At 43.7% G+C, this 13,096-nt stretch overlaps 1 protein-coding gene across 1 annotated transcript in view; it reads left to right on the top strand.

The window, feature by feature from the left end:
* LOC124554170 overlaps nt 1-13,096 on the top strand; it is a 162,772-nt gene that overhangs the window by 107,609 nt on the left and 42,067 nt on the right. The window contains exon 8 of the mRNA XM_047128241.1: nt 8,894-9,073. Coding sequence (XP_046984197.1) covers nt 8,894-9,073 — 180 coding nt within the window. The remainder of the gene's footprint in view (nt 1-8,893; nt 9,074-13,096) is intronic.

The raw sequence follows: 13,096 nt of genomic DNA, 5'->3' as shown, positions 1-13,096 counted from the left end.
TCCCTCTGTGGTGCTCCCTGCGAACAGCCTGACAGGTAGCCAGGAGTAGTCATAACAAAAGGAAGCGAGAAGTGTGTTATAACGTTGTGCTGTGCATGGGAGTATGTGAATGCAGCACAACGTAACTGTTTTAGAACGTTTTTAACGTTATTTATGTGATGCACAGTTCGAATTTGTGTTAGTGACAGACAAAATGCCGTACAGATGTTGTGTGACCGGGTGTAAAGGCAATTACCCGACGGGACCGAAAGTGCAAGTTTTTTCATTTCCAAAGGAAGAAAAATTATTAGAAAAGTGGAAACGGGCTATCCCAAGGGAAAATTTAACAATCAGCAAAACAACAAAGGTAACTAATTTAAGTTCATTTACGATTATACTGTAATATAAAGTAAACAATGTGAGCCATAACCTTAAATTTACACATCCCCTGGCACTTACTGTGTTAATCTTTTGAGAGTATTGTATTATTATTACCGCAACTAATGTACCATAAATTCTGTAAGGGGAAATTAAAGCTAAAAGCGTGTCCATTGCAATTTTGATTTTCTACGTTCTCGCTGAATTCTCAGAAGTTAAAGGACACTAAACGCCAATTTCTGTTGAGTTATGAGCGTAACACTAATATTTACTTACTTGTTTTTATTTCCTGTCCGATTTTAGGTGTTTGCTTTCCATGAAAGTGAAGCCTAATATGGAATAAGAGCGAATCATTATGTGGTTCGGCGTTTTCCACGTAATGTGTTTAAAGAGATTGTTTTGTTATTGATTTAGAGAACTGCATTTGAGGAGTTACATTACTATGTCAGCAGACCTGCTCTTCTAAATCTAACAAGGCGTTGTGTTTAGCAGGTTTAGACGTTTAGGCCTGTTAGCTTTTCACCATGTTTTTCATAGCTTCCTCAATTAAAGTTATATATGTATGCAGCTCTCTGTGATTTTAAATAGGCTATTATAGGGAGAACTGATATTGGTCTATAGTTACCTTGTATGTCTCTGTCACCATTTTTGTGTAGTGAAAGTGTAACTATAATTTTAAGGCATTCAGGGAAAGGATTATTATCAATAATTTTATTTACAATATGGAGCATTGGTTTTCTAATTTCCATAAGTATACATTTTAGAACAGAGTTGCTGTGCCCATGGTAGTTCTCTGTTCTGGAGCTGTTCAGCTTGTTTTCGGAGTTGGGAAGATCTGTAGCAGTAGTTTTTCTCCAAGTCATTCTTTTATTTGTTTTACTCTGTAATTGCAAAAGGAAGGCCCCCACATAAGATGCATCATCACTTTGTGATACAAGGAAACTTCCAGAATTCACAAAATATTCATTCAAGTTAATTGGGACAGTGATTTCTTCCCTTCCTATGTTTATCTCACTTTTTATCGCGTTCCAGGACAGTTTACATTTCTTTTTAGAATTTAAAATGTACTCATTAGCTTTGATTTTTGCTGCTTTAATTTCAAATATGTACATTTCTCTCAAGCTTATACAGTTGTTCTTGTTCTTACAACTGTCAGCAGTTATGTTCTTCACCAGCAGTACAATATCCTCATTTTACTGAGTTGTGGTGTGGTTAAATTTTTTAGTGTGTGGTTAGTGATTATGGTATTTCCAGTGTGTCATCTTTAGAAACAAGAGAGCTGTTACTGCCTAGTGTGTGCTTCATGATGGAAATGAATGTGTAGAAGCTGGTCAGTATAATAGACCATTCAATTAGTTTGAAGTCATTTCTCATTCTTTCAGTGCTCTGTTCATTGAGAATTCTGTAACATCTTGAAATTATCAGTAGACAGTTTTCCATCTTCGAGCCATATGCCATCATGTCATATATTCCTAATTTGATGGTATCACATTCTGCTTATTTCTGCTCATTGCCATGCCTTCCTTCCATCCTGATTGGTCCCCCCTGCGGGTCCGGGGTAAGAATAGGCCCGAGGTATTCCTGCCTGTCGTAAGAGGCGACTAAAAGGAGTTTCAACCGTTTCGGCCCTCTATGTGATGGTCCCCCTTGGGGTTTGACCTACATTTTTCAAAATTCTACAGAAGTACGAGCCTTTTGGGGAAGGACACCTTACATGGTGTACCACTGGTCCTAAGTGCACTAAGACCTTGGCACTCAGCATTGCACCGGCGTTGTAACCGTACCCACTATTCCTCAAATTGGGCCTAAACGCCTGATGGGTTGTCCAAGTTACGCCCATAGTGCATCTCCATCTGCACCAGCGATCATGATGGACTTTCCATGGCACCAGAAATCCAGCACGGTAGCCAGCCCGTTGTGGTGGGGTCGTCATGTACCCTCTAGGTTGTAGCCCCCTGACAACACAGGGATCGTACTGCCGATACCTGAGCTGCACCCTCCCCACGTTGGCCAAGGAGTAGATGCCCGTCTCCTTGGGGCATCAGGACTCCCGGCAATGGTCATCCTGCCAGGTGGCCCTTGCTGCGGCTGGGTGGCGCCCGTGGGGAGAGCCCCTGGTCGGAGTGGGTGGTATCGGGGCGGACGTTTCGCAGATGAAACGTCAACACGTATCAGGTCGCTCTGCGACCGAGTCTTTCAAAAGAAAAGGTACCGTTTCTAGTTCTGGTTCTCCTGCCCTTTCCCCCTTGGCCACTCCATGGGAGGAGGGACAGGCCCGCCGGCTTGGGGCGAAGTACTTCCCCCGCTATTTGGTCTGTTCTCGAACCGATGGGGGGACGTTCGCGACCTCCAAGCCCATGTTCTTTGTTCAGCACATTGAGGACGTCTTCGGGAAAATCGAGGCTCTCAGCAAGATGCGATCAGGGTCCGTTCTTATCAAGACCACCTCTGCCACACAGTCGGCGGCACTCCAGGCGTGTGACCGCCTAGGGGACATCCCAGTATCCATTGTCCCACATCTGGCACTAAATAGGACGCAGGGGGTTATTTTTCATCGTGACCTCCTGCTACAATCTGATGAGGAGCTCAGGGCCAACCTGGAGCGCCGCGGCGTGCATTTCGTCCGGCGAGTCCAGCGCGGCCCCAAAGACCGTCGCATCGACACCGGGGCCTTTATCCTCGCCTTCGAGGGGGACGTTCTCCCGGAGAAGGTAAAGGTGATGTGTTACCGGTGCGACGTGCGACCTTACGTCCCGCCTCCTATGCGCTGTTTTAGGTGTTTGCGCTTTGGGCACATGTCGTCCCGGTGTGAGGCTGAGCCCCTTTGTGGCGATTGTGGACGTTCTCTTCATGAGGAACATACATGCACCCCACCACCTCGGTGCATTAATTGTCCTGGCGTCCACTCGCCTAGATCCTCAGACTGCCCCGCCTATCAAAAGGAGAAGAAGATACAAGAAATCAAAACTTTGGATCGGCTCTCTTATTCTGAGTCCAGGAAGAAGTATGACCGCCTTCATCCTGTGTCACTGACCACTTCGTTTGCCTCAGTTGTGTCCACTCCTTCCGCGGTATCCTCACCCCAATCCTGCCCCCCCCCCCCCCCCCCCCCCCGCCTCCTCTGCCCATCAGGGGGCTCTGTCTCCTCCTCCCAAATCCCTCCCTTCCAAATCCTCCTCCCCCATGGCCCCCACCCCCTCTGCCCCAGGGGCCACCCTTCCTCCTCCTCCTCCCCCCACGCCACCTGAGAAGCGATCCTCTTCTCAGGCGTCCATCGGGGAAACGTTCCGGACCCCAGCTTCCGAGGTCCGGCGTTCCAAAACGGGCCCCGCGTGTGAGGACCTTCTTCGTGTCCAGCCCACCATCCCTGTGCCTCCTCGGCCTTCCAAGAAGGCCTCTAAGAAGAAGTCTCTATCCCCCTCTCCACCCCGGTGCGTTTCGTCTGACGCTTCATCCGTGAGTCGCTGCTCCCGGCCGTCCTCAGTTTCGCCGGGACGCTCTGCTGCCAGGCGCTCCGCCGGCCTTTCGTCGGCAAATGATGCGGTCCCTCCTACACAATCAGGGACAGCGGCCGCAGCTGGTGATGAGTCGATGGAACCGGATCCGCTTCCCGTCGGTTGTAGCGTTGTTCCCTCGCAAACTGGCCCTCCGCGGCCATCGAGGTGACCAGCTCTTCCCCCGTCTCGTTCCCCCAACTTTTTGACTGGCAATAGCGTTGTTTCATTGGAACATAAGAGGTATTCGATCTAATCGGGAGGAATTACAACTGCTCCTCTGCCTGCACTGTCCGCTCGTCCTTGGTCTCCAGGAAACCAAGTTGCACCCGACTGACTGTATTGCCTTCACCCACTATACCTCGGAGCGGTATGACCTCACCCCTGTGGACGGTATCCCAGCTCATGGTGGGGTCATGTTGCTCGTTCGGGACGATGTCTATTACCATCCCATCCCATTGACCACCTCACTCCAAGCAATAGCTATCCGCATTACTCTTTCTGCTTTTACTTTTTCAGTTTGTACCATCTACACTCCACCGTCATCTGCTGTTAGTCGGGCTGACATGATGCACCTGATCGTTCAGCTTCCCCCGCCGTTCTTATTGTTTGGCGACTTCAATGCCCATCATCCCCTTTGGGGCTCCCCTGCATCCTGTCAAAGAGGCTCACTCTTGGCGGATGTCTTCAACCATCTCAATCTTGTCTGCCTCAATGCCGGTGCCCCGACTTTCCTCTCGGACTCTACTCATACCTACTCCCACTTGGACCTCTCGATCTGTTCTACCACTCTTGCCCGTCGGTTCGAGTGGTATGTCCTTTCTGACACCTATTCGAGCGACCACTTCCCCTGTGTCGTTCGTCTCCTGCACCACACCCCATCCCCACGTCCTTCGAGCTGGAACATACTGAAAGCTGACTGGGGACTTTACTCCTCCCTGACGACCTTTCCGGACCACGATTTTCCCAGTTGTGACAGTCAGGTCGAATACCTCACGGCTGTTATTATCAATGCTGCCGAACGTTCCATTCCTCGTACCACTTCTTCTTCACGTCGCGTTTCCGTCCCCTGGTGGAACGAGGCTTGTAGGGACGCTATCCGTGCTCGACGACGTGCTTTACGCACCTTTCGCCGCCATCCTACGTTGGCGAATTGTATTGAATACAAACGACTCCGAGCCGTAGAGTCATCAAAGACAGCAAAAAAGCTTGTTGGGCCTCTTTCACGAGCTCCTTTAACAGTTTTACTCCCTCTTCCGTCGTTTGGGGTAGGCTGCGCCGGCTGTCGGGCATTAAGGCCCACTCCTCGGTACCTGGCCTGACCTCAGGTAATGAGGTCCTTGTTGATCCTGTGGCTGTCTCCAACGCCTTTGGCCGCTTTTTCGCGGAGGTTTCAAGCTCCGCCCATTACCATCCTGCCTTCCTTCCCAGGAAAGAGGCAGCCGAGGCTCGGCGACCTTCCTTCCACTCGCTGAATCTGGAAACTTATAATGCCCCCTTTACTATGCGGGATTTCGAACGTGCGCTTGCACTGTCCCGGTCCTCTGCTCCGGGGCCAGATGCTATTCACGTTCAGATGCTGGCACACCTTTCTCCGGCGGGCAAACGCTTCCTTCTTCGTACCTACAATCGCGTCTGGACCGACGGTCAAGTCCCCATGCGTTGGCATGACGCCGTTGTTGTTCCTATACCCAAACCCGGGAAGGATAGACACCTTCCTTCTAGTTACCGCCCCATTTCTCTTACAAGCTGTGTCTGTAAGGTGATGGAGCGCATGGTTAATGCTCGGTTAGTTTGGATTCTTGAATCTCGACGACTTCTTACTAATGTCCAATGCGGCTTTCGTCGCTGCCGCCCCGCTGTTGACCACCTTGTGACCTTGTCGACATTGATCATGAACAACTTTTTGCGAAGGCGCCAAACGGTAGCCGTGTTCTTTGACTTGGAGAAGGCTTATGATACCTGTTGGAGAGGAGGTATCCTCTGCACTATGCACAGGTGGGGCCTACGCGGTCGTCTGCCCCTTTTTATTGATTCCTTTTTAACGGATCGAAAGTTTAGGGTACGTGTGGGTTCCGTATTGTCCGACGTCTTCCTCCAGGAGAACGGAGTGCCTCAGGGCTCCGTCTTGAGCGTAGCCCTTTTTGCCATCGCGATCAATCCAATTATGGATTGCATTCCACCTAATGTCTCAGGCTCTCTCTTTGTCGATGACTTCGCGATCTACTGCAGTGCCCAGCGAACATGCCTCCTGGAGCGCTGCCTTCAGCGTTGTCTAGACAGCCTCTACTCATGGAGCGTGGCAAATGGCTTCCGGTTCTCTGAAGAGAAGACGGTTTGTATCAACTTTTGGCGATATAAAGCGTTCCTTCCGCCATCCTTACATCTCGGTCCCATCGTTCTCCCATTCGTGGACACAACTAAGTTTCTAGGGCTCACGTTGGACAGGAAACTGTGTTGGTCTCCACATGTCTCTTATTTGGCGGCCTGTTGTACACGTTCCCTTAATGTCCTCAGAGTTCTTCGTGGTTCATCTTGGGGAGCGGATCGCACTGTCCTGCTTCGCTTGTATCGGTCCATAGTCCGATCGAAGCTGGATTATGGGAGCTTCGTCTACTCGTCCGCTTGACCATCCCTCTTACGCCGGCTCAACTCCATCCACCATCGGGGGATACGTCTTGCGACCGGAGCCTTCTACACTAGTCCTGTCGAGAGTCTTTATGCTGAAGCTGCCGAATTACCGTTGACCTACCGGCGCGATGTACTGCTGTGTCGGTATGCCTGCCGGCTGTTGTCTATGCCCGACCACCCCTCTTACAAGTCCTTCTTCGCCGATTCTCTCGACCGTCAGTACGGGTTGTATGTGTCTGCCCTGCTGCCCCCCGGAGTCCGCTTCCGTCGCCTGCTTCGACAATTGGATTTTGCCCTCCCTACCACCTTCAGAGAGTGTGAGAGCCCGACACCACCTTGGCTCCAGGCTCCGGTTCGTATTTATCTCGACCTCAGCTCACTCCCGAAGGAGGGTACTCCGGCTGCAGTGTATTGCTCACGGTTTGTCGAACTTCGTGCTCGACTTGCCGGTCACACCTTTATTTACACCGATGGCTCCAAAACTGACGATGGTGTCGGCTGTGCCTTTGTCGTCGGGGCCGCCACCTTTAAATACCGGCTCCTTGACCAATGTTCCAGCTTTACGGCCGAGCTTTTTGCTCTCCATCAGGCCGTTCAGTATGCCCGCCGCCACCGCCATTCATCGTATGTACTCTGCACTGACTCACTCAGTGCTCTTCAGAGCCTTGGGGCTCCTTATCCGGTCCATCCCTTGATTCAACGGATACAGCAGTCCCTCCATTCTTTCGCTGATAATGGCGGTTCTGTCAGCTTTCTGTGGGTTCCCGGACATGTAGGAGTGCCTGGGAATGAGGCTGCGGATGCTGCAGCCAAGGCTGCAGTCCTCCTGCCTCGGCCAGCCTCCCATTGTGTCCCGTCATCTGACGTTCGTGGGGATGTATGTAAGAGGCTTGTGTCGTTGTGGTGGGATGCTTGGTCATCCCTCCAAGGAAACAAGCTCCGGGCAGTAAAACCGCTCCCAACTGCTTGGACAACTTCCTCCCGACCATCTCGGCGCGAAGAGGTCCTTCTGACCAGGTTGCGGATTGGGCATTGCCGGTTTAGCCACCGCTACCTGCTCTCCGGTGACCCAGCCCCGCAGTGCCCTTGTGGTCAGGCATTAACGGTGCGCCATGTTTTATTGTCGTGTCCCCGTTTTAGTCAATTTCGTGTTGTCCTGTCCCTGCCATCTACTTTACCGGATGTTTTAGCTGATAACGCTCGAGCAGCTGCTTGTATTCTGCGTTTTATAACTTTAACTGGCTTGACCAAAGACATTTAACCTTTTTACTTATTTAATCTGCATCTTTGTCAGGTCCTTCTGGTGTCCCCCCATCCCCTTGAGTTTTAGCAGATTCCATGTTCTCTAACACCAGTGACTGGGCGCTAATGACCTCAGCAGTTGAGCGCCCTTAAACCCTACCAAAAAAAAAAAAAAAAAAAAAAAAAAAAAAACCTGGTTGGTTTTTTTATTTAAGCAACATAAATTCATTGAGCTTACCACATTCAGCAAATACCATTTTTTCTCTTTACTTTTTATTTCTGGGTTAATATCCCCAGTGACAAAAAATTTGTAATGATGATATTTTGGAGTCATTAGACTTAAAGCGGAAAACCTTCTTGTGACTGTTTCTTCATCAGTATCTGGCATTTGATAAATAGATGCAATAAGAAGTTTGTGAGTGTGAAATGCCACAGCAGATGCTTCAAAAACATAACTTGTTGTCACTGAATAGGCAAATTGTACAAACAAGTTTTTGTCTGTACTTTTAATCCAATGATCAGTCAAATAGAGATTGCTGCACTTAATTTCATCCAGCCAGTACTGGAATTTAGTAACTATACTACTTAAGGATTGAACATTTACATGTAACAAAATTAGCTCATTTTTGTTACAACAAGGAAGTGGGCCTAGTTTTTTTATTAAATTTTAGTGTGTCTTTTGTACTATGTTCTGATGTTCTTTGTCATTGCCAAGACCAATATATCTCTGACTTTGTCAGGCTTATACATTTCTCTGATCAAGTTCTGGTGGTTCAGACATGTTGTACTACTTGCTAGGGCAGGCCAATTTATTATTTCCCATGTTAAATACTTTTTGGGTTAGTTTTAATGAATGAACTGCTCTAGAAAGAGAATGTAGTACTCACAGTGCTCAAGATATTTGCAAAAAGTAATGATGATCTCAACCAGCTTTTTTAATAACGTGACTTGGGAAAGAACAGGTAGCCTTATATGAATGGTCAGACAATGAGGTCAAAGATAACTCAACTAATAGTTCCTAAATATCTGCCAGAAATAGTTATAAAATGTAATATTCAGTATTTATATATATGAAAGTTTCTTTTTAACTTAGTCCCTCAGTAATATTAGTTCATTTACTAAGATCATTATAATTGGTGCTGCATTGTCATGTGGATTATTGGTTGTAGGTGTGTGAACAGCATTTTCACCCTCATGAAATTATAACATCATCTCAAGATATCAGAAGAAATGGAGACGTTCCTCGCACACTTGCAAGACCAAGTTTGCTTTCAACAGCAGTTCCTTCTGTTTTTCCAAACTGCCCTCACTATTTGAGCAAACCTTCAAGCTACAGAATTGGCCCTGAGGTAAAGAGACAGAAACTTGAAGAGAAAAATATTCAGGCAGCTGTTCAGGATAGTCTGAAGGAAACGGAAATATATTTAAAAGCTCAGTCCATTGCATCACTGTGTGAGTTAAAGGCAAAACTGTCAATGTTAAAGCTATCTGATTTCTGGAGTATCATTACAAAACCTACATCTGTATTGTTTGCAAACGTTGAGACAGTTCCTTCTCCTGTAATAAAATATTCTGTTCTTGTTAGTGAAGGCCTTGATGTATCAGTATTTGTCCTGAACAAGCAAAGAAACAAAATAGGACTAAATGGGGACAAAGTTTTAACAAGGGTTTCAAGCATTGTTGAATTAGGTAATCTGTTAGACTGTGTGGAAAAAGCTGACATGCAGATTAATGTTCCAAATAATATTGAACAAATTTTGAGTTATGTATGTGACATTCTGCAGACACTTAATTTATGAGTATGAATAGAGCAAATACATACACTTTATCATTGAACAGTTGAAATTACTATCATCAAAGAAAATTTCACACACTCCATCATTCATGATATTTTCTTGTGTATCTTACAGTATTTCCCCATGTGCTTATAGGTTTAATAGAGATTATGGTTTTTTTGTGGGCCCTCATCCATCAACAATTCAAAGAGTATGTTCTAATATTAACATAGGCCCCCAGAAAGAGCAATGTGAAAATAATTTTTTATCATATACAAAAGGTAAATTTAAATTTCTTGAACCACATGAATATCATGTCAACCTTTTAATAGATGAGATACATCTAAAAGAATATTTTGACTATAAAGGAGGAAGTGTTGTTGGTATGGTTAATGGTGAATGTTTGACAGCAAATTCCGCATATGTTTTCATGATCAGCAGTATACTGAGTAACTTTAGAGATGTTGTCCATATTTTACCAGTCAAGAAATTAACAGGTGATAATTTGCATCAGTGGATCAAAGGAATAATATTGGTCTTGAAGATACAGGATTCAAAGTACTGTCTGTAATTTCAGATAATAATTCCATTAATAGAAGGGCAATGTCATCATTTTCAAATCCCTCTTGAGTCTCTTATGTATATAACCATCCTAAAGATTCAATGAGACCATCGTTTTTTGTAATTGACTCTGTACACGTTATGAAGTGCATTTGGCATAATTGGTTAAAGCAAAAAAATATTTCCTGTATGATTTATCCCACATTTCAAAAAAATGATTCTTGCATACATTATGCCTGTTTTGATACCTTACTGAGTCTATATGACCTTGAACATGAAAAACTGGCAAAATATTGTTATGGTCTGACTTTGAAAGCTATGAGACCAAATAACTTTGAAAAACAAAATGCTAAACTAGCTCTGCAAATTTTCTGTGATGTCACAGCTAATGCCCTTCAAACATTGGGTCCAAAACACTCCTTAGTTCACTGTATGGAAACAGCAAATTACATTAGTTTGTTTACCAAATGGTGGAAAATAGCGAATGTGAAAACACCATTTAAGGGTAATAGGTTAAACGATGAATTCATGAGCCCTTTAAAACAATGTACAATAGATGACCCCAAGTATGCATATCTTACAGGAATGTTAGAATGGCTAAGCAGATGGGAAAAAAATAAACATCCGATATCCTGAGGGCTCACTAACAAAAGAAACATGTTCAGCATTAATTCAAACAACACAGGCCATTATAAAATTGTCTGAATATTGTATCAACGAGTTGCAGTTTTCCTACTTTTTACCTGGAAAATTTCAAACTGATTTGCTCAAAGAGAGATTTGGAAAGTATAGGCAGTTATGTGGAGGCCAGTACAATGTCAGTATCAGGAAGGTGTATGAGGTAGAAAAGAAGCTTCGCTTGCAGTCTGTAATTAGGCTAAATTTAAAATCAACTGCCTTTGGTGAAATAAGTATACAGTCCATACAGGATGTTTTCTCAGATGACCCAAATACTGACATTGAGATTCCTTCTATATATGATGGAAATAGTAGTCAATCCATCAGAACTTACTCAAAATTCCAGTGAAGATTTGCCTGTTCTTACATATATAGCAGGGTATTGTTGCTACTCTGTTTTGAAAAATACTAAATGTGAGTTTTGTAAAGATATTCTGGTGTTAGATAACATTTTAGATGATCAAGAAATGTATTCCCTAATACAGAATGTAAGTAGAGGAAAACTACTCATTCCTAGCTCTGAGATTATCAGTGTGGTTGTCACTACTTACCTGACTGTTATGAAATTGTGTCATAAATTTGAAGCTGAGTTCCTTAAAGTACCAAACCAAAGAGAACTGGTTTTTCACCTGGCTTGGAATTCAGTTTTAATGAATGAACTGCTCTGGGAAAGAGAATGTGGTAGTCACAGTGCTCAAGATACTTGCAAAAAAGTAATATGGATATCAACCAATGCATTTCTTAATAATTTTACCAAAGAGAAAAATCAAAGCATTGTGAAGGATGCTGTCCCTAGAAAGAAAATCATATTCAACAGAAGTAAGTGAAGCCTGAATTGAACATTAATTGTAAACAGAATGCTGAATTTATGCAGTTTGAATACATACTGTACACACACATTGTAAGAATATTTTTATTCATTACTACCCTGTATTTCTCTGAAATATTGTGATTAACAAAGCTATTACTTAAAAAAGAATACTGATTAATTGGTCAGTAAATGTGAAATCAACCATTGGTCTGGTTCTTGAAACCTCAGATTTTCATACATTTTTTTGTACAGTAAGTATCCCACTAGCTCCAGCTATAATACAATTTTTTGGCCTTAATACAGCATTTTTTGAGAATGCAATTTTATCTGAAAAGTTTGTACACTTCTCTTAGATGTCCTAAAATTAATTTGTTTTCAACATACATTGGCTTGCTATCACCATCTTTTCCCATAGAAATGTAACCTTGTTAGTCAGGTGTTCACCTGCTATTATCATTACAGTGAAATTTTTCACTAACAGAACAGTTTTAGCAGACAGAGACTGTCAAGGTCTAGGGTCAGAAGTAAAGAGCAGGCCCTGTTCTTCTACTTTTGTTTCACACCCTGCAGTTGCTTACTCCAGACTCTTTTTCTATATGAGTTGGGTAGGAAAGTCAACACTGAAAATTTTTCATTTTTACTAATTGTGTTTAAACTTGGCAATCATTTCTGTTTGTGTATCATCACAGCCAAGTATTTCCTGATTTTCACCAGTTTCTTCCTGAAAGAAAGTTTCTCTTAATTTCAATGTTATTTTGTCAGCTTTATCTTTACAATATTTTTTGAGACGAAACATTTCTTTATTACTGAGGATTTCTGTAATGAAGGCAGATGCTTTCAACAAATACAAGCCTTTTTCAGCATCCACAAACTCAGGGCCATTAGACATACTTCAACTCAGTTGTACCTTTCCATAAGATTTTTTGCTTTTAATGATCAGTAGTTCAGGTTTTCTTTCATTAGATGATTTCACTCTACATGAAATCTTTCTTAAATACGCAAGCTCAGATTGATCGTCCATGAGTTACATTTCCACAACATTTACTCGTGCAGTGTAAGTTTCTTTTGAATGGATTACAACAAAATTTTGACCATTTTTTTATCCACAGTTTGTCTTCTTAAGAAATCATAGAAGGATAAATCACAATTATCAAAAAGATGAAACAGACAAGAGATATAAAAATTTAAAATTCATTAGTTTAAAGCAACACTTTTTTGAGATACCATTATTCAAACACAGTAATGCCTGACAGTGAAGTTTAGTGCCGGAGTTTTCAGAATGTACTGAATCTTATTGCATTCTGTGTAAAATGCCACTACTACTATTTTAAAAGGCTGCTGTATGTATGCTTGACTCGTGCATTATAAGTGTTGCATTGCTGCAACCTGCTCCCCTTTCTCCCTCTAGTGCTTTGCTAATTTTCTTTCAACAATTGATATCTTTTGAAGCTCAGTATTGTGTCAATAAAACTGAATGGTTTTGTTTTATTATTATTTATTCCATAGTATTTTTACTGTTGTGTTAGTTACAATTCTTAAGCCAAACA

The sequence above is a fragment of the Schistocerca americana genome, chromosome 11, assembly GCF_021461395.2.
Source record: "Schistocerca americana isolate TAMUIC-IGC-003095 chromosome 11, iqSchAmer2.1, whole genome shotgun sequence".
Classification (NCBI taxonomy): Eukaryota; Metazoa; Arthropoda; class Insecta; order Orthoptera; family Acrididae; genus Schistocerca; species Schistocerca americana.
Note: the sequence above shows the minus strand (reverse complement) of the source record. Positions and strands in the feature narration are given on the sequence as shown.